This window comes from Rana temporaria, chromosome 4 (genome assembly GCF_905171775.1).
Source record: "Rana temporaria chromosome 4, aRanTem1.1, whole genome shotgun sequence".
Lineage (NCBI taxonomy): Eukaryota > Metazoa > Chordata > Amphibia > Anura > Ranidae > Rana > Rana temporaria.
Window position 1 is genome coordinate 230,323,816 of NC_053492.1, and position 24,335 is coordinate 230,348,150.

General features: G+C 39.9%; 1 protein-coding gene across 5 annotated transcripts in view; it reads right to left on the minus strand.

The window, feature by feature from the left end:
- COL12A1 (collagen type XII alpha 1 chain) overlaps positions 1 to 24,335 on the minus strand; it is a 245,105-nt gene that overhangs the window by 215,026 nt on the left and 5,744 nt on the right. For 2 of the 5 annotated variants that reach the window (XM_040349962.1, XM_040349965.1), the window contains exons 2-4: positions 15,953 to 16,063; positions 4,476 to 4,592; positions 1,923 to 2,066 (exon numbers count right to left, since the gene is read on the minus strand). In XM_040349962.1, the coding sequence (XP_040205896.1) occupies positions 1,923 to 2,066; positions 4,476 to 4,592; positions 15,953 to 16,025 (334 nt within the window). In that variant the 5' untranslated portion in view covers positions 16,026 to 16,063. Of the gene's footprint in view, positions 1 to 1,922; positions 2,067 to 4,475; positions 4,593 to 7,847; positions 9,046 to 15,952; positions 16,067 to 24,335 lie in introns of those variants that run through there. The other 3 variants (XM_040349963.1, XM_040349964.1, XM_040349966.1) reach the window with 3 other exon arrangements.

Sequence of the window (24,335 nt, forward strand, 5' to 3'; positions counted from 1 at the left end):
AAAGTGCATGTGTGCAATGTCCTTGAAGTCCACTTATAACATATATGCAGTATTTCCAATCATATGTCGCAAGGTGTGTGGTCCCACAATGTTCATCGGTGATAAAACAGCATAGAAGACAACTTCCAAAAGTGCTTGGTGCAATAAATCAAAGAATAAGGACTTTAGTGACTTTATATTGTTTAATACACCTCGACCCTAAGGTTTTATTTTCTGCAATATTTCAGTTTATATATTGCACTACACATTTAATCGCATAGAGCGTGACACCACCGTTTGATTCTATTTGTTGCAGTCCTCAGAGCATTACCACATTGACCCTCTTGTTTTCTGGGTTTAGAGCCCCTGGTGGGTCTCCCATATGTTATTTCTTTGGATTCATCTACCTGTCCTCATTTAATGCTCCATTCCAATTATTATGTTTCTATTGACCTTATTACTGTCGCAGATTAATTTACTGCATTGTACATTCATTAAGAAGGGATGAACAGATCTTTTTATTTACTAGGATGTGGAGTGGAACTTTAGTGGTGTATCTCACTTGACAACAATGTTAATTTTTGTACATATGCTCATTGTATTCGTTAATTAATGGTCATACACGGCTAATGTTGTTTCTATATTTTAAGTGCTTTTAGAAGTTTTGTTGTTAGAGGGATTCTAAGGGATAATTGGCTAATAAAGTTAATTGATGTTTTAATTTTAGTAGTACCCAAAGCTCTCTCTCTCTCTCTCTCTCTCTCTCTCTCTCTCTCTCTCTCTCTCTCTCTCGACAGGTTCAATATCTCCCCCAGGATCTTTGCTTCCCAAGAGATAACTTTATCAGTTAATAAGTATCAATGATATCAATGATCATTTTTCAATATTTCATGTGGACAATGACAGGCCCAGTATATTAAAGAAAAGTAACAATAATACATAAAAGGGTTTTTATTAATGGTTTGCCTCAGACCTAATCTAACCACTTAGTGGTATCCAATTGTAGGCTAATAATTTTAGACAAAGACAGTTTTTAAATAATGTTTATATTCAGAGGTTTCTTGGAACTCTAGTTAGGGGAATCATACAATAAGCAACATCTCTTTCACAAGATGAAAAACTGAACTAGCCTATTTCTCTAATTGAGAGAGAGTGTTTATAGGAAAGTGTTCATGGCTTTTGATGTTTACAGCTAATTTAAGACTACATCGTTTTCCACAGTGTTTCTGATTTGTTTTCGTGTAGCTATGCTCTTTATATTGAGGTTATTACAGGTCATGCTAGAAAAAGGTTCCAGCATTGCAAATATGTCCCTACTTTTTGAAATATTAACCAACATTTCACCAATACATCATTAGCATTACAGTATTGTCTCAGAGACACAGTAGAGGAAAGTAAAAATAAAACATAACATAAAACCTGTTGTAGATATTTATAAATGGTATGCCTTTTGAACGATATCACCTTTAATTCTGTTCCAGTAACAACTTGAAATTTTGGATTTCCCATTACTGTTAAAAAAAGGGGGGGTAGGGTTGTGACTTTACATGAGGCATATGATAGAACTACCACAGGCCTCCATCCCTGTAAATGGGATATCCCATTACTTTCTGTCTTGCTGACAAAAGTCCCCAAGACATTTGTCAGCTTTAGATATACTTTAAGACCACTAATCATTGGGCCACATATATTAACAGATCTAAAATAAGAAAAGCCAATGTAAGCAATTGCAACAAAGGGCTCTCTCTTATATATCTAGAACATAGTAAAAAAAATAGAGGGAAATTGTGTGATTTACTGTTTTTATAAGATTGTTAATGACTAGTCTACAATATTACATTCCATAATGGTTATGTAGTCCCATCTGTGAACATGTTAGTAATAAGTTGGTTGGGCTGTACAATTGTTTTCATTTAGATGATGTATCTCTTTTGAGTACTTACTTGTAAGTTGGCCAAACACAGGTAAACTTTCCTCCAATTCATCATAGGAAAGGATTGTGACGACATGTTCAACATCTGGTACAAGTTCTGTTAACACAGTTTGGGTTGCAGAAGCTGGAAGATCTAGTTCTTTTGCAACTCCATCTGGAAAACATTAAAGTAAAGCATTGTACAGCAAATACTAGTCAGAATTTTTTTTTCTCATTGGGCTCCCCCATTTCATGTTAAAACCTTGTATATTAATGATCATCATAACCAACATACCTGTATAATTCTCAACTGATTTAAACATAATTTGACTATTCAGTTCAAACCTAATTTATTAGTGAGAATTTGAGACATAATAGTAAAAGCTCTGACAGCTTATAGAACCAAACAAACATGCTTCCCCATTAGTAGGTTAAACAAGAATAATTAGATTAGATTCAGCGTTTAACTGGAAAAAACATTTTTTAGAACTACCAAAATGTGAACGATAAGTTTGGGAAGCTCATGACTGATGAGATGATGGGGCAAAAACAGGCTGAGACACTGCCTTTAAAATTTTAACTAGGAGTACAAAAATGAAGGATGGGACCTAGTAAAAATGGCTAGGAGGGCTCAGTTAATATTGAAAACATATTTAAGGAAGAAACTGCATTTGAAGCAGCCTTTGGTCCCTTTTTCCAGGAAGTGTGCAATTAATCCAATCTGCGCAGTTTATATAAAATAAGTATCAAAGATATATTAAAAACTGCAGGAAGTACAGAGGAACAATATACGTAAATATAAGTTTGATTTCGTTTTATGTATGCAAAACAATTTCTAAAAGCTGTCTCCCATAGAAGGTCAGTTCACTGCCAATGTTGGTTTAATATGTCTGATATTTGCAACCTTAACTGGATGAAAATTTAACATGCTGCATGTAACTGCGGAGCAGCATATTACAACATATTGCAATGTCCTGCAATGTGCCTTATAAAAAGCATTTTGGCTACTGCTGAGAAAAAAAGCACATCAACGCAAAACCACACTTCAACACACATCATCTCAAGTGCGTTTAGTGTGCATCATTGCGTGCCAAATGCAACACGAGTGGTGTGAATCCAGCCTTTTACAAATATTTGCGTAAGCAATCAGTGGTATAAATAAACTTGCTTTTCAAATTGAGCATTGAGAAAACAAGAATTCTCCTTAGTAGTTTCTTGATAATTTGGTATTTTCACAAGCAAACAGAAAAAATATATACAACAGGGTATCCAGTATAAAAGTATTTTTTTACACTGTGGATCACAATAGTGGTTTATATAACAGGACAGAGGTCACATAAGTTTTCTCTCTTTGGATTCCTGGACCATGACTAACATGTCCATCAATCTTTCTAACAGTGTAGTATTAACATTTCAGTTGTTTTTCTAAAACAGCTTGTAACTACTTACCAAAGCAAAACTTAAAAGTCTAAATAATAATAATCTTCTGTAATCTAGCAACATAATATTTAGTAAGTCTCCATTAGGCTCATATAAGGCAAAAAAACATTCAGAACTAAATATTTAATAAAACAGAGGCTTAGAACAGCTAAATTGTATAAATGATGTGCAAATACCAAAACCTACTTTGTCATTCATTTTAAACCTTCATCTTTTGACACTTCCTCAGAAATGACCTGGACTCCCTAACTGAATAAAATAATCTGAGCAATGCCTAAACCTTAGGCCCCATACACACGAGAGGATTTATCCGCAGATACGGTCCAGCGGACCGTATCCGCGGATAAATCCTCTCGAGGATTTCAGCAGATTTCTATGCGATGGCGTGTACACACCATCGCATTGAAATCCGCGCTGAAATCCTCTGGCGATGACGTGTCGCGCCATCGCCGCTATTATGACGCGGCGACGGGCGCGACGCTGTCATATAAGGAATTCCACGCATGCGTCAAATCATTACGACGCGTGCGGGGAATCCCTTTGGACGGATGGATCCGGTGAGTCTGTACAGACGAGCGGATCCATCCGTTGGAATGGATTCCAGCAGATGGATTTGTTGTGCATGTCAGCAAATATCCGATCTGCTGGAATCCATCCCAGAGGAGATTTCTCCGCGGAAACAGATCCGCTGGCGTGTACACACCATAGGATCTATCCGCAGAAACCCATTTGCTGGGATTTATCTGCGGATGGATTCTATCGTGTGTACGGGGCCTTATATGGGGACTGACAGCTTTGGATTTTGATGTTTTCTGGCTTTAGAAATCTCACTGTCAGGGTATCATATCGTATTTTGGGACATGCATATGGCCTGACTCCACTACATAACCCCAGCAGTGCCTGTGTAACCACTGAGCCCTTCTGTAGAAAATTCAGAATAGTGCATCTGCCCCAACATATGGCTTGACCATTGTTATTATTTGACTGATAGTCAAACCACATGTTGGTGACAAGAATAATATAGACAGTTTTAAAAATACTACATCATTTTTGTTTCCTTTCTCATTTCTCATTTTTGTTTCCTTTCTCATTTCTTTCCATCCTAGTATTTACAAGAATTTATTGGTAGGTTTGCTTTCCTTACCAGTTGTTGGAACAATAGTAATCTTGTAACCTCTTATCCTCTCAGCCGGCCTTTGCCATGACATTCGAACTGTGCTTTCATTTACTATTTCAAAGTTTACATCCGTAGGAGGACCAACTGAAAGAAAGCATTGGGAAGATGCATTAATACATAGCCAAACTGCAAATGTTATTGCATCCAGCAAATCTTGGGAAAGGCAATTTACTGGATACTTTAAAGGGAATCTGTGTGATCTATATATTTTTAAAGAGACATGTTTGTTTGTTTTTATGAACATATTTTTGCCATTTGTGTGCTCATTTTTAAAAATGTTTGCTTTTTATCATTTATTATATGTGTAAATAATAGTTGCTGTGAGTGTATTGCGTAGAAAAGCACAGCATTGTGTTGTATCCTATCACCATTATACTGAAGATTTGTGAGACAAAAATTTCAACCAAAGCTGTATCAGTGTCATTGAGTAAAATCCTTTTGTTACATATTACACAAAGACTATAAAAAAATATATATGTATTATCTTTAGGTAGCTTGGTGATGTGCTCACAGCATTCATTCGGGAATGGTACAGATTAAACTGTTTGCCGTATCGACAGGTTCTCCGGCTATTGGTTATAGATATGTATATAGAATACTATAATATAATACATACCTAAAATTATAAAAAAAACTACAAAAACTTTTTTATTGACTACAATCTAAGGCAAAGAATATATGTTATATGAGATCTTCCCTTTAAAGGAATAGGACATGCCAGAAGAAACAATGCGTGCCTATAAGGATGCAATAACATTCGCGAACCAAGGCATTCTTAACAACAGACAATACAAAACAGCATACACACAAAGCTTATAGACAGCAAAGCTTTGCATATGTTTGTTTCCAACACCATGACAGACTATTGGCGGAAACAATTCAAGCTGACAATAATCACCATAATGTAACTTAACAATGCACAGCACAAAACATTTACTTCTTGAATTGCTTAATCATCCCAGAATGATCAGCAAAATCAAGAATGAAAGAAAATATGTTTTAGACATATAAACACATAAAATCACAGTAAGTAGTAAGATGTGAAATAAATGTTCATTTTCTACATGCTAGGTGCAAATCATGCCAAAACACAAAAATTTTGGAAATTCAATTTTTCTCTAACCTTGTATGTATTGATATTAAATGAAGGTGAGATACACTGTTAATATCATATGATTTATCTGTTCGATAATAGGCATATTTTTAGCCAGATGGTGTGCTCATGGCAATAGCTCAACTAGATTACTGTAATAAAGAATTTTACATAACCATTTACTGTATTGCTATGAAAGTGTTGCCATATACGAGTTTCTGATAGGATATATGAAACTAATGTTCAGTAGGGTTCTGAAGGCAACGTGTACTGTGTTTTTGTAACAGGCAGACAGTAGGTCCATACTACACACAGCATTTTGAAATCAAAATGCAAGTATGGGTTGTCACAAAACACTGGTTAATGGTGGCAAGACAGAATCACAACATGTTGATGAGCGATGTTTAGAGTATTGCGGACAAACAGTAGAGATGGCACTAAAACCCACATATAACTGCACACAAGGGAAAAAAATCAGATGGTTGATGACAGGTATGATTGAACATTTAAAAAATTATCTGCATGTTGATCATTTCATGGCATCATGCGATACACATGAAATCAAGATTTGCTTGAGCTCCCCCAAAATGAATAAAAGCCTTTATGTACAGATTACCTTACACACAGACTTTTGGTGTTATTTTATAATGATATTCTCTTTTTACTTAAATCATTGCCATTACAGAAGCACAGTGATAACCCTAAAGGCAGTACGCAGGTGCTTTTCTAAGATTTCATGGAGCAGAAATCTGGCCCAATACCCTAAAACTTAGGAGCAACAAATTTATTTTATATCACTAAGTTTCACGTTAGTAAGCAGAAGCTAGTATCTGATCCAGTGCTCCTAAGAAGGTTCATTAGAAAAAACAGTACTGGGCATTGAGGGAAGCCATACATAACCCTCTTATTCAGCTCACTGCATACTGTAAGCTAGTTTTTTTTTTTTAACTAAAGAAGCTATTTCATGCGCAATTCATCATTTCAGTGCATATGTATAGAGAGACAACCATAGTTATTGTTTAATGGTTTTAGGGCAGTTTGATTCTATTGATTCTATTGATTTTGTCTTTGCATTGGAAAAATGTCTTCTGACTCTAAACAATCTTGGAGACATACTTTGAAAGCAGTGAATTTGCCATTCACCAGTCCTTCACTGCCAGTGAATCATTTACTAAATAAAAGCAAGGACCAATAAGATTCACCTGCAGTGTATATTTGATGAATGCCATATGCTTTAACAATATGCCCCTTCAGTTAATCAACAATATAGGTACTATAAAGAGACTGTTTATAAGTATATAAGACTTTATCAAAGTCTACTTATATTGTCCCCATCCCCTGTAAAAATACCTAGCAGATAGTGGGTCCAAAATGTACATGTAAAGAGAAAAGGTAGATTTTTACTTACCTAACCACAGCCTTGCCCAACGTCACCAACTGTTTGAGATGATCTCTGAGGAATGCAGATTAGGCAAAATCTCTTGAGAAGATAGTCCATTGCAAGGGCATCTTCTCTTGAGGTTTCAGCAGTATCCTCGTATATTGTGGAGTTTCCAATGGTGTTATTGCTCCCTATAGTGTGTCTGATTCCCACAAAGTAATGTAATATGATCATAAAAAACAGCAAATCTCAGTGGGAACCAATGTATTTTTATAGTCAGATTTTTCTTGCCAATGGTGGTCTACTAATGGGATTATTGGAAGGGGGCTCTGTTCTTTATATTGGAACTTTCAGGAATATCAGCGGTAAGGAACTTTTTTTTTTTAAAGGAGTGTGACCTTTTTTTAATTAGGCCTCGTTTTATGGTCTTATGAAGTACAGAATAACAGATATTCATGTTTAAATGTGGGTGCAAGTATTTTATTCTGTACTAGCATACATTTTAAGTAACATTTATCAGGGTTTAATGAACATGTATTTAAATATTTTCATTTTTAAACAGAACTCTTTTCTCTACATATGCACTGGAAATATACATTCATGCATGCTTGGTTTATATTCTGATTACTTTGTTTTATAATAACCTAATGCACTGATGTTTAGTTCTAGACATGCAAAAGCCGATTACCATTACACAGCGTGTTACTCTATAGGCATTTTAAGCTTAGACGTGGATTTAAGGAATATCATTATAAAATACTATTTCGGTAGCAGTGGCTCAGGACAAATTTAATGCAAAGGCAGACACACCTGACCTGAGCATGCTTTAAAAGGTATCAGTATTTTGTAAAGATTTGGCACCAACCTGGACATCAATTTGACCTGTTGTGCAGATGACTTAGGCTTTAACTGCCCGAAAACAGTGTAAGCCCAACTGGGTTATCTCCGTATTCCAAGAAAAAGCTGACTGTGGGGAAAAAATCTTTAGTGTCTGAAAGTTCTGCAAACCTGTGTGGGAATATGGATCTTGCAGTACATCTTTTGGGTTCAGACAACCTCCATGGAGAACTGTTGCTGAATATACCTCCTTATGCAGTCTTACAGCACTCCGTCAAACAGCATAAACTTGGCAGAAACTCCTAATTCTCTGCATGCTTATGTGTCCATCTCACAGTGAGGCAACAAGTGAAATATGTAACTATCCCTCTTTGTTTTGACCTTTTTAGGTGACTTATACAAAGATCCAAGTCAGAATACTTCCAGATTTAACAAAGGATTATTGGGAGAAAAACAGTTTGTTAAACATATACAATGTCATGACAATTCCTGTACTTCAACTCCGATTTTGTGAATATCCCAGGCTGATGAGTCTATATTATCTTAAAGGCTAAGCCCACTTTTTTTCCCCAAGATATTTCAAAAACATATAATGCTCAATTCACTAAACTCTAAAGAGCTGAAAACAGTCACGTGGCTGAAAAAAAATACCATATTACAAATAACAGCTCTGTTGAAGGTGAGTGAACTGAGCCTATGGTGTCAACATACAAGCAAAAACAAAATACTTTAATTTCTTTGTTTTAACAGACATGTGCAAAAATGTTCTTTATCAAGTTTATATAATTGTTTCTTAAAGAGGATTTCTAGTTTCAAATAAAAGTGGACCCCTGGTCTTTACAGCACTAAACGTTGTGATTTTCAGTTTTAGGCTATAGCACTGATGCAGGAAAAACTGATATTGCAGTATAGTCATTCAGATTAAATATGTATCTAAACGTTCAACTATATCTTAACAGATACAGTAGCCACAGTCAATTGAGATTACATACTGTGGATAACTACAGGACAATGTTTCTACTGTGCAGCATGCCATTTCAGGCACTGCAATTTAATATATTTATGGCACTACCTGTATTGCTTTGCAATCAAACTAATCTGTTTTGGCCCAATAGGGTATAGACCCAATAGCTGAGGTGAGAGTTTACATTTTGGGTTTAAATCAGTGTAAGAGTTGGGATAAGAGCTTAAATTGGTTGTAAAGGAAAAAAAAAAATCATAATAAGCATCCTTTACCTGCAGACATTCCTCTTTTCACTTCCTCATTGTTCGTTTTTGCTCAGAAGTTGTTCACTTCCTGCTTGTCTGATTTTACTGACCACCGTGACGGGAGGGTTTACTGCGGTGGTCAGTAACGTGCTCACCCCCTCCTGGGAACTACATCTGTGCGGCAGGACGCTCTCTACGTGTTAGAGACCTCAAGGAGGTGTGAATTACTGGGCGTGTCGCAATTTATACTGGGAAATGTAGTTCTTACATGAACGAACGATGCAAACCAGGAAGTGAATGAGAGAACAGAAACTAGAATGCCGGAGGTGATATAGATGAATGAATTTAATAGGTATTTACTTGTTTTTTAACAGAATCATTACACTATTCTGTCTGTCTACCTTGCGGACATTAATTTTAGGCAAAACAAATGTTTCCTTTACAACTCCTTTAAGGAGTCAGATTTAAGGATTAAAGTGGTTCAATTTTTTTTTAGGGTTTCTCACCATAATGTATTCAAAAAAGATTAAATGTTGCTTTAAGTTAAATTTATGGGGAGGGATATGAATAGGTTAGCTGTTAATGGTTAATTTATTTGTGTGAGGTTATAGATAACAGATTATTTAAAAAGTTTAGGTTAAGAGAGTTAGCCAACCCTTATACGTAACTGAGCCTGCTCTAGATCCAGCAACTCTTTCCACTCTCTCCCTCCTCATAGGCTCAGAGACAGCACCGTTGAATCACAGAACCATTGTCTCCCACTGGCTGTCAATCACAGCCAGTGAGGAAGGAGTGGGAGGTAGGGCCGAGCCACGTTCTGTGTGTCAATGGACACACAGAGAGCAGCTTGGGAGCAAACTTGCATAAGTACCCCAATAGCAAATGGCTTACTGTGGTGGGCACTCAGCAGGGAGGAGGAGCCAGGGGCTCCAGTAGGGGACCCCAGAAGAGGAGAATCAGGGCTGCTCCATGCAAAACCAGTTCATGCAGGAACATACCATTTTATGGTTGCTTGTAGGATATTGATATTACTACATTGAGAGTTCACATGGTCACAAGACCTTTTTAGGGTCTATTCCACCAAATAAGTATCAAATTCCCATTTAAAGACTGCAATTCTCATACTGCATTCATTTCATACATTTGCTGGATTAAGAAATAAATAAATGTCTTCTAATGTCTCACATTGCTGAAATCTGAATATGTGCACTGCAATGCCAGGAGATCTCAAATAATGCTATGTAAACCAGACAAGAAACAATCAATGTTATAAATTTTAGTCTAGTCATCCCATTCTATGATACTTTTTATCACCCTATCAAGGAATAACAAACATGTGGAAGGCAAAAGAGAAAACTCTTGTAGTGAAGCTTAATACAGTAAAGCCCCGTACACACGATTGGAATTTCCGATGGAAAAAGTCCGTCTGACTTTTTCCATCGGAAATTCCGACCGTGTGTATGCCCTATCGGACTTTTTTCAGAGGAACTCTCTTTTACTCTGATGGAATTTCGTCGGATTTCCGATATGAGTTTGGCCGGGCAAAAGCCTGATCGTGTGTATGGGGCATTATACACCATCCTCCTTAAGTGCAGTATTTTGAGCAGACCAGCAATTGATACTGAAAATTTAGATTGCAGAGTTCAGATCTTGATTTTGTGATATAAATATTAAGTTAACAATTGTCACACCCAAAAAAAATTAAGCAAGAACAAGAAGGAAAAAAAAAAAGAATGACGTTTTTGGAAACAGTTTTGTCAGACAAATATCTTGCAAACAGCACTGCCACTCCCCTGTGCAGGGGGGGGGGGTTAGAAGTGCTGACCCTTGATGCAGTTTAAGGGTTAAATGGGGGTTAGCAGCACTAACACTGACCACCAATGTGGGGCTATTACTACAGCCACTGACACCAGTACTGGGGGTTAATATTGGCACCAATGCTGGAGGTTATTATTGTGGTGACTGACACCAATGCTGGGGGTTATTTTGAAGTCACTGACTCCAATGCAGGGTGTTATTGTCATCCACTGACACTGGTGCTGGGTGTCATTATTAAGGCCACTAACAGCATTTCTGGGAGATACTATTACTGCCACTGACACGACCTTCACTGCAAAAAAATAAAAAAAATACAGCGGTACTCAACTTTTAAGGCTTCGTGGTGTGTTACATTTTGTGCTGCCCCCAGGAAGTGTATTTGAGATTAAACCTTATTTTTGACCATCACTTTTATAGATAATAAACCATTGAAAACAAACAATTCAAACATTTTGAAAAAGCAAAAATCTGGTTTTATAGCGGGGAAATACTGTATATATACCACTAGAAATGCTGAGTGCAAGACTATTTCAAAAGGGCAAAAACAGTAATGGTGCTTTCATGCATATGAGGTCATTATGTAAAAATGTATGCCCTTCGCTTTAAGTTTAGAGTAAAATCTCATAAATAGAAATACTAATAGACTCTAATTAATGTATCATTCATAATTTTATAGAGAGAACATTACATGCCTCAGAATATTAAAATGGCACACCCTATGATTTAAGATCCCTTTAAGGGATATTAACAGAGAACATAGTTAAAGAAATGTCTTTGATATACAGATCATGACATTTAAATTTCATCATGCAGTTTATTAATGTACATCTTGTCAGCACAGCACTAACTCAAGGATTCACTTAGTCACAGGAGTCTAACAGTACATTCCAGGAATATCCTCCATATAAACACACGTCTAATGTTGTCCTAATGTATTATCATCTGCATACCATATACACCAAACAGCACAGCTCAGCAGCTTCTCCAATTTAAATTTTACTGCCAAACATGGTTGTGGTATTATTCCCTTAACTTGAGAAATAAAGATAAAATTTTTGCAACGCAGAACAAAATACTTGACCGTATTTTAACCCTTTAATTGAGAAAGTTATTTGACCTCAGTTTCAGAGATTATCAAAACATCACTAGTTTACCAAAGACAGCATCTGAAAAATGCATTATTGAAAAATTAGTTCTTGTGTGTGAAAAGAACATGCAGTTACTTGAATGTGGATTTTGGAATGGTAAAAATTGGTACAGTGGCTGACCATAAAGACATGCTATCAACAGGTGTCTAGCCTTAGTTGATTTGCTATACTCAGGTGACCCTTAATCCCACGTATGTTCTGTCCTCAGTAAATGTACATGGAATAGTTATGAGAATGAAATTTTGCCATTCTAGACTGCCCTAAATGGTCTTTCCTATGACATCAGTGGAAAATACTAAGTACAAGAACTCTTTTTCTTATCTAGCTTCCAACATGTCCAAGATCAATCATTTAACATGTTTGCCACATAAAGTCAGCCTTATTCATCAAACTGCCAACTTAAAGGGGAGTTCCAGCCATTTGTATGTTTATTAAAAGTCAGCAGCAACAAAAAGTGTAGCTGCTGGCTTTTAATAAACAGGCACTTACCTGCTCCAGCGCTCCAGCGACGCGCCGGCCGGGGCTCCGCTCCTCTCCCCCCCTCCCCGGCCGGCGTCTTCATCTTCAGTGTGGGCACCCGGCCGTGACAGCTTTCGGCTTCACGGCCGGGCACCCACTGCGCATGCGCGAGCGCGAGCGGCGCGGCCCCGCGCCGCGCCGTGTAATTGGCCAGGAGATCGCCTAGGACCTGTGACGTGTCCTAGGCGATCGCCTACAGCAGCCACTTCCTGAAGGCGATTAAGCTTAGTCGCCTACAGGAAGGAGGAAGTGGGACAGGAAGTCCCACTCGTGCTGAAGCCCCCACTCCCCCCCCAAAAAAATTACATGCCAAATGTGGCATGTAAGGGGGAGAGGAGTGGGTTAAGAGGAAGTTCCAAATTTGGGTGGAACTCCTCTTTAAGATTTATTATTTATGTCCATAGCAAGTGATGAGATTCTTTCAAATCTGATTTGATGTGGCAGACAACGAACAGTTTTTCCTTAAAGCCTAACACCAAACTTTTCTTATGATTTGGATAGAGTAGAGATGGGTTAAAATCACTGCCATGTTTCTGGTGCTGTCTATTCCTCCTACAGAGGGTGTTTTTCCAGACTTCCTGTTCTGAAGAAACAATAGAACGTGAAAGGAAATGTGCATGAGGTGAAGGAAAATTCAAAAAAGTTGAGTAAAACTGTCCAAAGTGAAAGGAAATCACAGGAAGCAATTGACATTTCCCCGATATAAGGAAGAATCCCAGGAAGTGAGGGGGAAATCTCACCTTTGACAGGTGTCCCCATTGGAAAATATTTCTACTTCTGTTAAGTGTCAAACTGTGGATTTCACTCACTATCTATCCCATTGACAATTCTCACCAGGAAAATAATGACAGGGAATCTCTTTAACAGGGGTACAGAGAACAATACAACTTGACAGAGGTTCCCATGTGTTCCCACTGTGTCTAAACAAGTTATCTTGACATCTACTCCAATTATTAGTTTAATAAGTTATGTGTTTTAGTTATCCAAAGCTTAAAATGAAAGTTTGCCTAGAGAAGTGATGGCGAACCTTGGCACCCCAGATGTTTTGGAACTACATTTCACATGATGCTCAACTACACCACAGAGTGCATGAGCATCATGGTAAAAACGTAGTTCCAAAACATCTGGGGTGCCAAGGTTTGCCATCACTGGCCTAGAGAGACACATTTATAATAACTTATTCTTAAAATGAACCTGAACTTTAGCCATGGAGGACAAAACAACAGGTCCTCTAAAATGGCAGCTCCAGCTGCATCATACATTGATATTTCCTCCACTGCATTGGGCCCCAGGTACAAAAATAAATACCCAGTTCTGGGTATTGGGAAATATGCGACTTACTCCCTTCCAACATGACAATTCTGATTCTTCGCCTCTCAGGTCCCCCGCATAGTCATATTCCATGACTGAAGGGGGCTGAAGGGAAAGTGGGTATGTGCAGCTTGTTGGGCTGGCATCAAAGTAAATCTGTTGTGTTACCCTATAGCAGGCAAATCACATAATCATTTTACATGTAACATTGACCTTTAAACAAAACTGAAACCTTAAAGTCTAATCTGTTTAACATGTTGTAAAGCAGTGGTCAGCAACCCTATCCTCAGGGCCACTAACAGGCCAGGTTTGCAAGATAACGGAAATACATCACAGGTGACATAATTGGCTTGACAGTGATTGCAGTATTCTAGCCTGCATCTCCCCAAGGTAATACATAAAACGTGGCCTGTTAGTGGGTCCTGAGGACAAGGTTGATGACCAATGTTGTAAAGGATTATCACAACAAAAATTATAAAAATGAAGATGTCTTCAAAAGTCTCAGAATTGGAATAATATGAGCAATATCCTTGGCAATTAAATCTCCATCGACCAAACTACCACACTGAAAACTACTGATTCCTAACTGAACAAATGTATTTTATCGATATATCAGTGTGTATAATTCACAGATTTTTTTCCCAATAGGGTGCACAAGAATGACAATACAATAATTAATAGAAATATGCTTTTGGGTGTAACAATCGTATACAGTACTTTTTACATCATGTTTTTTAAATCAAATTGGTAATTTTAGTATAATCTAAACAGAATTATGCTTTTACGTTCCGAACAGTGCTATGAGATGCTGGCTGCCAAAATACATTCTGCACATTCATGGTGACATCTATGTAGAGGTTCCTTTCACAATATATTCAGAGACAGTCTTGTCAATGCTACCTGCTAGCAAGCAAGCTTGCCCATATTAGTTGCTTTTTTTCGAGTAATTATTAACAATTGAGATCTTACAGTAACATTTACAAGTAAAATGTCAGTATGCTGCCCTTGTAGTCCTGCAGAAAAAATAGTATGCTGCAAAAGAAGGAGAGTAGGGAAGTAAGGCAGTGGGCTTGTTCTTTCTCTTTTTTTATTGGTTTTATGGTATTAAAGAAGAAGAATAAAAATAAAAAACAATGAAAACTTTAAAAATGTCCAATCCTCTCTTCCCATCACCACCATTTCGCTTCTAGCGCCTTTCCTTACCTTTACTCCCCCACCACTGCACTGAAATTGAGGTGCCCTTGGACACAGCTAAGAAACTGACATGTTATCTGTCTCCCAACAGTTCAGTGTTTGGGGTCTAAGCAGCCAATTAACAGGTTCAGAACTGCCACACATGGCATATCATTCACTGAACAATTGTCATCCATTTGAGGTGACTATGCGTGACTTTGTGGGGGAGTTGGTAGAGATTGAAGTAGGGAGGATCTGGCTGGGTAGGAGACGGGTTTTGGGAAATATTTTAGTTATCACATGCTTAAAGCTTTGCCTCATGTACCAACTCAGCCACACTTATTTGTACTAGTTAAGCCCAACACTATACTATAAATGTACACAGGATAGAGTAGAATTTAAAAACTAGACTTTATAATACACTAAACACTTACAACTGGAAGACCCAAATGCATTGTCTACCTTCCTACCCTTCTCCTGTGCAGCTTACTGTGCAGTTTGCTACTTACCTGAAGGTGCACTTTAAGAAATACATATTACATTTCATAATGAAAACCAAATAAATATGCCTAACATGTACATACACAGTATAAAACATTTATTAATATATGAATGCTTCACACTGCACAAGTGCCAAGCAGGAGAGATGCCAGGTATCGAGGGCTTCCAGTTTGGTAATTTCATGCTTACACAAGTTTCTTCTTCCTGGGGGCCATTCGTCTTGAAGAGTACTTGCCAAGCCCCTGTGTAACTCATATACAATAAAAACCTCTTCCACTTTGGTTTGGGGAGAAAAAATATAATATTCACACAAGACGCAAGAGGACAAAGAGAAAGAGCACTCAGAAGGAAAAGGAAAAATGAATGGAAAATTAGGTGTAGTTGGAAGGGAGAGTTGTCAGTCCATGTTATTAATCATGGGCATCAGCAACAATATAACAAACTTATCTATTACCTTCTGCCTCTATAGATGATAAGAGCAGGACAGCACACAGTGCTGTCACCGCACTGGAAAGCCGTGTTTTCATTTCTCTTCTTTTTCCAGGTCACAACAACATGAATGGATCTGCAACCATATAAGGAAAAAAGTTTAAATAGGAGGTCAATAACATATAAAACATGAATACCCATGCATCTGATATATATATAGGATATAGACATTTACAAGTATGTGTGGTGTTGTGCGTTAATAAGAAACATGCTTGTCTCCAAGGCCCTCCCAGAGTCAGACTACCACAAGCCTACAGGGATGCAGAGCCTGTGGCAACTTGCCTTTACAACTGCAGACAAGGCTGGCTAACTAATCATACACAGGTGATCCGCAACAGCAAGGAATGAGAGTGTGTTTTTTCAACTGTAGTAAAATGTTAACCTCATTAGTGCTGGTGACACAGTGTATTACTTTATAACTGCCTTCCAGTATTTCATACAAAGTGAGTATGATGTTAGGAAACCATTATCATTAAGTCATGAAGGTTATTCTTTTCTTGATTTGCTATTGTTTTTTGATGAATGAATGCCTGCAAATGAATGCTTCTTACAATAGCCACATAAATATTGCCATAACCCAGGACACTCAACTTGACTATTTGAAGGATAAGTTCACCTTTTATATTATGTTACAAGTTGCACCCATATTCAGGGTGTAACATGTATCATCTTAGATTTGTACTGCCCCCCCCCCCCCCCCCCCCCCCGAGTCCCTGTTTTGACAGCGAGTGTGGGATCTTCTTACTCCACTCACTGCCACTCTCTAAAGAAAACACAGCCATGTGGACTCCGCTTGCCCAGCCACGTCATCCATTCACAGTGTTCTGTGAATTGGAAAGCTATAAGTTCCAACAGCCTTTGCTGCAGTTGGCTTGTAGATCTCAATGAACTACCACGGCGCTGTTCAGCATTGCGGTAGTTCATTCTATCTCCCTGTCAGAGTGTATCGGCCTGTCCGAGGTATGAGCAGACAGATACACTGTATGTTCGTGGGTGCAATGCTTTACAGGCTCCAAGTAAAAAAAATAATAAATGCCTATTTTTTGACCTGCAAAAAGATGTGCATTTATTTTATTTTTTAAAAGGTGAACTTATCCTTTAAGCCAGGAGGGGGTGTTTAGCTAAGAAATCCTCCTCTTTCCCTTCTTCAGATGAAAATAAAAAAAGGCCCATGAAGACTCCTGGATTATATCACTCAATTGTGTTCTAAGCGACCAGACAGCTACTGAAGAAATGTAACATACAGTATATATATCTAAATATATAGATAAAGATATATATATATATATTTATATATATAGATATATATCTAGATATAGATACAGATCATATGTGTGTGCAGCCTATTTCATTAGGGTGTGCACCTCAAAGCTATGAGATATTTACCGGCCTCTTCTCAGCTCTCCCTCCTGAAGCGATGGGGAGACCCAGGCAGCAGAAAGAACAGGGACAGAGGGGTGGCATATATTGGTATGGTATTTTCTTCTTGTGGCAGCTGAATGTGGGCGAGGGGTAGAGGAGACAAAGCCTACTTTCAGCTGCTGCAGGAGGAAAATACAGATTGGTTCCACTGAATTCCTCCTGTCCAGGTTCTGGGGGTCAGCAAGGAAGGATTGCAGTTTACCTGTCACCTGCCCATGGTCACGGGGGAGCTCGCCATTGATGGGTTGCCAACCCTAGGATTAGGGTTTGCCCAGGCATCTGGCACCCCCCTTGCGCACACCTATGATACAGATACAGTATAGATATATAGTTTCCTACACGGGTGTACCCGGGGGGCGGGGGTGCATTCCGCTCCGGGTGCCCTACATTGGGGGGGTGTCAGCCCCGGCGCTCCCCGCCCTCCGCGAGTAAAGCCGGGCGACAGGCACAGGCAGCAGTGGCGGCGCTGTGACATCCAGGGCAGGGGGCAATGTGCAGGGGTCCAGAGCTGGGTGGGGGTCAATGTGCAGGGATCCAGAGCTGGGGGTGGGTGTCAATGTGCAGGGGTCCAGAGCTGGGGGTGGGGGTCAATGTGCAGGGGTCCAGAGCTGGGGGTGGGGGGCAATGTGCAGGAGTCCAGAGCTGGGGGTGGGGGGCAATGTTCAGGGGTCCTGAGCTGGGGGGCAATGTGCAGGGGTCCCGGGCTGGGGGGGCAATGTGCAGGGATGGGGGGGCAGTTTGTAATGTGCATGGGTCCGAGCTGGGGGGCATTGTGTAATGTGCAGGGGTCCTGAGCTGGGGCGGGCAATGTGTAATGTGCAGGGGTCCAAGGCTGGGGGGGAATGTGTAATGTGAGGGGGTCCAGAGCTGGAGGGGGGCAATGTATAATGTGCAGGGTTCCAGACCTGTGGGGGTGCTGTGTAGTGTAAAAGGGTCCAGAGCTGCGAGCGGCTTTGTAATGTAAAAAAGGGGTCCAGAGGTGCAGTTGTGAAGAGGGGGTGCACAGTAGTGACACAGTGATATTGGGGGTACAGAGATATGCAAGGAGCACAGTGGGGTGTTTTTACATTTTAAAGTGGGAGGGTGCCAGATATAGAATCCGCCCCGGGTGCCAAATGCTCTAAGTACGCCCCTGGTTTCCTATCTACTTACAAAGCCTAGCAGCATAAGGATTACAAATAGTTAATGTTGATTGAGAGAGTAAAGTTCCGCTTTAAACACATAGGCCTCGTACACACGGGCAAGAATCTCGTCAGGAAAAAACTTTGTTTTTCCCGAGGAGAATTTTGGCAAGAATCTCTTGCTGCCCAAGTGTACGCACTGACCTTAAAAAAAGAACCGCGGTTCTCTTGAAAGGCAAGAACCCGGTGACGTTATTGCGTACGAGGAGCATGCTCTCGTCACATTTGATGCCGTCGCGCCAGCTTGCTTCACCCAACCTATGCCGTGGAAGATACCACGCATGCGTCAAAGTCATTTGGAGCATGCGCGGGTTTCCACAGCGACAGGTAAGCATACACACTCTTGGGTTTCTCGTTGGGAAATAGGCCGACAAGAATCTCGATGAGAAAATAGAGCGCAGGTTCTCTATTTTTCTCGTCGAGATTCTGGCCAGATTTCCCGACGAGAAACCTGAAATCCTCGTAAACACGAACGGTTTTCTCGGCAAGAAAGCTCTGCCAGCAGTTTTCTTGCTGGTTTTTGCAGAGAAAACTGATTGTGTGTACGAGGCTTTAGGCTGATTTCACACTTGAACTTGAACTTGTGTTGAAGTGCGTTTTAGGGTTTTGATTCTCATGTGCATTCATATTGCATTGAAATGCATTACCAAAAAAATTTATGTAGTTAAAAACGATCGTGTGTGGGCTCCAGAGCATTTTTCACAACGTAAAAAAATGGGCATTAAAAATTTAGAACATGCTTTAAATTTTCACATCGTTTTTAACGTTGTTTTTTTTTTTACGTCGTTAAAAAATGGTCGTGTGTGGACTTTAACAACGTGAAAAAAACGTGCATGCTCAGAAGCAAGTTATGAGACGCTAGCGCTCGTTCTAGTAAAACTAGAATTTGTAATGGAGATAGCACATTCGTCACGCTGTAACAGACTGAAAAGCACGAAGACTGAAAAGCGCAAATCGTCTCTCACCAAACTTTTACTAACACGAAATCAGCAAAAGCAGCCCCAGGGGTGGCGCCATCCGAATGGTACTTCCCCTTTATAGTGCCGTTGTACGTGTTGTACGTCACCGTGCTTTATTAGAGCATTTTTTTTTCACGGTCGTGTGTAGGCAAGGCCGGCTTAACAATAATCGGGTTGAAAAAAACATCATTTTTTCTAGACCATTAAAAATGGTTGTGTGTACGCGGCATTAGTCCTGGAGAATTAATGGGCAGATTCACCCATGATTGTTTTTTAAATGCACCATAATTCACCATGGCCTTTGAGCTATGATAATGGTGAAAAAACTTGAGGTCACCTGAAGTGACTAAAGAAGCAATAATACATATAAATGTGAATAGAAAAACAACAATAAATGTAAAAATAAATGTGAAAATGAATGTCCATCAGTAAATATATGAAGAGGTGAAAAACATGTAGACACATCGATCATCATGGACAGGACATTCTTCCCAGCTATACAAGGTAGGTGAAATACTCTAAGGCCCCGTACACACGTCCGAGGAACTCGACGTGCCAAACACATCGAGTTCCTCGTCGAGTTCTGTGTTGAAGCCGCCGAGGATCTCGGCGGGCCAACTTTCCTCATTGAACAACAAGGAAATAGAGAACATGTTCTCTATTTGGCCCGACGAGTTCCTCGTCGGCTTCCTCGGTGAAAAGTGTACACACGACCGAGTTTCTCGGCAGAATCCAGCTCCGATCGAGTTTCTGGCTGAATTCTGCCGAGAAACTCGGTCGTGTGTACGGGGCCTTACCGGATCCAGAGGACCTGCCTGTCAGCGACAGCAGATCGTGAAAGCGTAGATTATTCCAAAGAAGATCCAAAGGCTGGATGATAAAGCCACACGTAAACCTGAATGTAACCCGATAGTTCTTGACCAGAACCTCTCGATGGAAATGAATCAATCTGGATCTGACAGATGGACCCAAAGGAGGAGGGAAGAATCCATGACTAAGCACTGACGCCAGTGCGAAATGTTGGCCATACTGATTTTTGTGGGCTTGCAGTGACTGTATGCACAGTTGAAAATAAAGACATCTCTTTTAAAAAAAAAAAAATTTTGGAGTGCGGCTGTCCAGCTTTTGTTCTTTTGTTTTTTGCCAGCTCCGATCTGGGCTTGCCAACCCCCATTCCAGAGCTGGAGGTCGTGGGCCACATCAGAGGGCTCCGCGGGCCACATGTGGCCCCCGGGCCACTGGTTGGACACCCCTGCTCAATAGTATCTTAATTCTTTTAGTAAAATTCCAGCCTGTATTCACTGTTTCTAGTAAATTTGGGCCTAACCTTGCTCATTAAAACTGTACTGCTGCTGAAAGATTTTATGCCCCTGTGTCATCTCCAGTTTCTTGATTCTTAATGAGAGCTTGATAGAAATTGGCTGGCGGCTAATAGTTTTGCATCAGCAAGAACAGGGGCAACCACAGAGAATACCTGGCCAATTCCTATCTGCTGCCAAAATGGGTCTATTACCATTTAAACAAAAAGCATGCATCTCTGGAAAAAATACATGATTTTTTTTTTTTTAAAGTGAAATTGCTGCTGCTATATGTAAGCCAAACATATTGTGAAAGAGAAAAAAGAAATTTCACAATGAAATATGCCCTGCCAGTGTAGGCTGTTATTGAAATTGTCTACCGTCTAAAAGATTGAACATTTTGAAAAAATATATATTTTTACTTTCTGCTAAAACATATTCAATAAAAAAAAATCTTCAAAAGCTTAGGCCAAAATGTATTCTGCTACATGTCTTTGGTAAAAAAAAAAGTGTATATTAATTGAGTTTGCATGAAAGTTATAGCACCCACAAACTGTGGTATATGAGCATAATCTGCTCCAGGAGAATGCTTGTAATCCAAAGCACTCGCATATAAAAGTGAGTTTCCCTATAGAATTCACTGGAAAGGAAGATAATTTGTTTCACACTGACTTCTATTGCTTGCAATACCGCATGTAGCCAAAGGTGGGGGGGGCGCCAGAGAGACTCATAAATACTCTGAAATGGCTCGGATGCACTCGGAAATCCTCGGAAAGGCTCGGAAACACTCTGGAAAGGAGTATTTGCGAGTATTTTTGAGTGATTCCATGTATTTCCGAATGGCGCCGAAGCCTCCGGGTGTCACCAGCGCCCCCGCACCTCTGGCCAAATGTAGTACTGCTTGAATCCTGCTTGTTTTGCGAGACAACGCTCGCAAACCGAGTCAGGTTTTATTTTTTTTTAAATAGCTCGTATTGCAAAACGCTCATTAACCACGTTACTCGCAATCCGATGTTCCACTGTACTGGAATTTTTTTATTTATTTTTTCATACTAGTAATGGCGACGATCAGCGACTTATAGTGGGACTGAGATAACCCCACTAACGCCCCACTAACGCCCACTAACACACAGCTCCTTTCTCTATCTGCAACGTAGAGAGCGTCCTGACTCTCCTGTAGTCCAAGGGAGGGGGCGAGCACGACACTCCACACCAGGGAGAAAGCCTTGAATTACTGTGTGGAGTTACAAACAGAAAAACAGGAAGTGAGGATTTCTCAGAAGAAATAAGGACATTTAAAAGCAAAATGGAAGGATGAGGTAAGTGAAGGAGGACTGCACTAAGGTAAAGGAAGCTATTTAGGGAAAGAAAATTGTACCTTTACTACCCCTTTAAACTTGCATCACAATTGCTTGCTGGGAGTATATGTACTGCTGTGGGTCGGCAAGTGGTTAAGGCATTTCCCAAGCATATTATTTGAAAGATTTGTGTATTTTAAAGTTGCCCTCAAAGCCATATCAATTTACCCTCGCCCCACTGTATGGTATTTTTTATTTATTTTTTCTTGCATTGGTACCTGCCTCCCATGGCAATGCCCAGTTTCCAATCCCGTTTTGTCTTTATAGTAGTTTGTCCATTAGCTCCTAAAATGGCCAGAATTCAACACCAAGATTCACCCCTAAAGACTTCAATGGGATTTGCCTATAAATTCAGGTTTGAGGAAATCCAAATAAGAATCGCCAAACCCTTGGCAAATTAAACCCAGGCAAATTTGCCCATCACTAATCTACACATGATGGTAGCTTTAGACCATGGGTCCTCAAACTTCGGCCCTCCAGTTGTTCAGGAACTACAATTCCCATAATGCCTAGTCATGTCTGTGAATGTCAGTGTGTTACAATGCCTCATGGGATGTGTAGTTCTACAACAGCTGGAGGGCCGTAGTTTGAGGATCCCTGCTTTAGACAATGGGAATTCTGTCTGAGTCGTTACTGAATTCCTTTTCTCTCAGCAACTTTAAGCCCACCACCACTGATGTAGTAGTGAAGGACCTTTTGGACCCTAAGAAAACAGCAGCCATGATGTAATGCTCACGAGGGAGCCATGCAGAGATTATAAAACACCATGATTGCTGTCACAGATGTTGTTAGAGAAGTAACACAAAAGCAGAGCTAGCAGGATTAAGGGTCGCAGTTTAGGTTTCCTTTCTTAATCAGTCAGCCAGACACAATAAGGGTATGTTGGGTTACTTGGGTAATGAGTGCAAAACCCATTAATAGTATAGTGCAGACACAGGTCCCAGAGGTTCCTTTACAATACATTCACACTGTTTTGGCATATCCTATGCATGAGCTGCTGTTAATGTAGCTTGGGCTTGCTATTCAGATTAAAGTAAAAACCTCTGCCAACATTTCCAGGAATTAAACCAAAGTGTATATTCCACTTTCCTAATACAACATTCCCATCCCCAACCACTCCGAAAACAGAACGCACAGTGAAGTACTGTAATAAAACTTTCTTTTTATTGCCCTGGTTTTCAAAAGTGCACACAGGAATCATCACTGGAAAAAAAAGTACACAATTAATATAGCAGTGAATGTGACATTCACTGGTGGAGAATCAATCACTGCTATTTAAAACACATGTACCAGGATGATTCACCTGCAGTTAATGTTTGGTAAATGTTGCTTTATAAATATGCCCAAGATGAAACATCAACTGCAAGTTTGAATTTGCCTGCTCCTTGACATCTAACACTAAATGAAACCCATATAGTAAGTCAGAGATAGGGTTAAGGCATAGGTGTGCGCACAGGGTGTGCCAGGTGTGCCCAGGCACACCCTAATCACCCTGTGCAGCACAGATTCCCCCTACTGCCCTGGCTACCATCTTTCCTCCCTGCAGCGCTGCCAGTTTCCCTCCTCTCCTATTGGCTGTTGCTGCTGGGATGTTTTAGGAGTAGGGGAAGGGGCCGGTAAGTATGTTATTTACTGGCCCCTTTCCTTTCTGAATGAACATCGTGAGTTTGGGCTTTGGGGTGCACACCCTAATGCAATAGGCTGCCAGTTTCCCTCCTCTCCTATTGGCTGTTGCTGCTGGGATGTTTTAGGAGTGGTGGAAGGGGCCGGTAAGTATGTTATTTACTGGCCCCTTCCCTTTCTGAATGAACATCGTGAGTTTGGGCTTTGGGGTGCACACCCTAATGTAATAGGCTGCGCACACCTATGGGTTAAGGTATACGCTAGCTACACACAACGACTGCATTTACCCCACTAGTGTTAAATCTTAGCATGGATGATTTATTCACATTTTCTGCTTTCTGTTCAAATGCTTTGTGTTCCTTCATGCAGCTTTGGAATGAACAAGAACAGGTATCATATAACACAAGTGGCATTGACTTCTGGCTCGCTGCGCCACCTAGTGGTCAAAAAGAAGTAATCCATTCATTTAAGGATTTACTATTGATACATTTGCCAAAAAAAAACTTT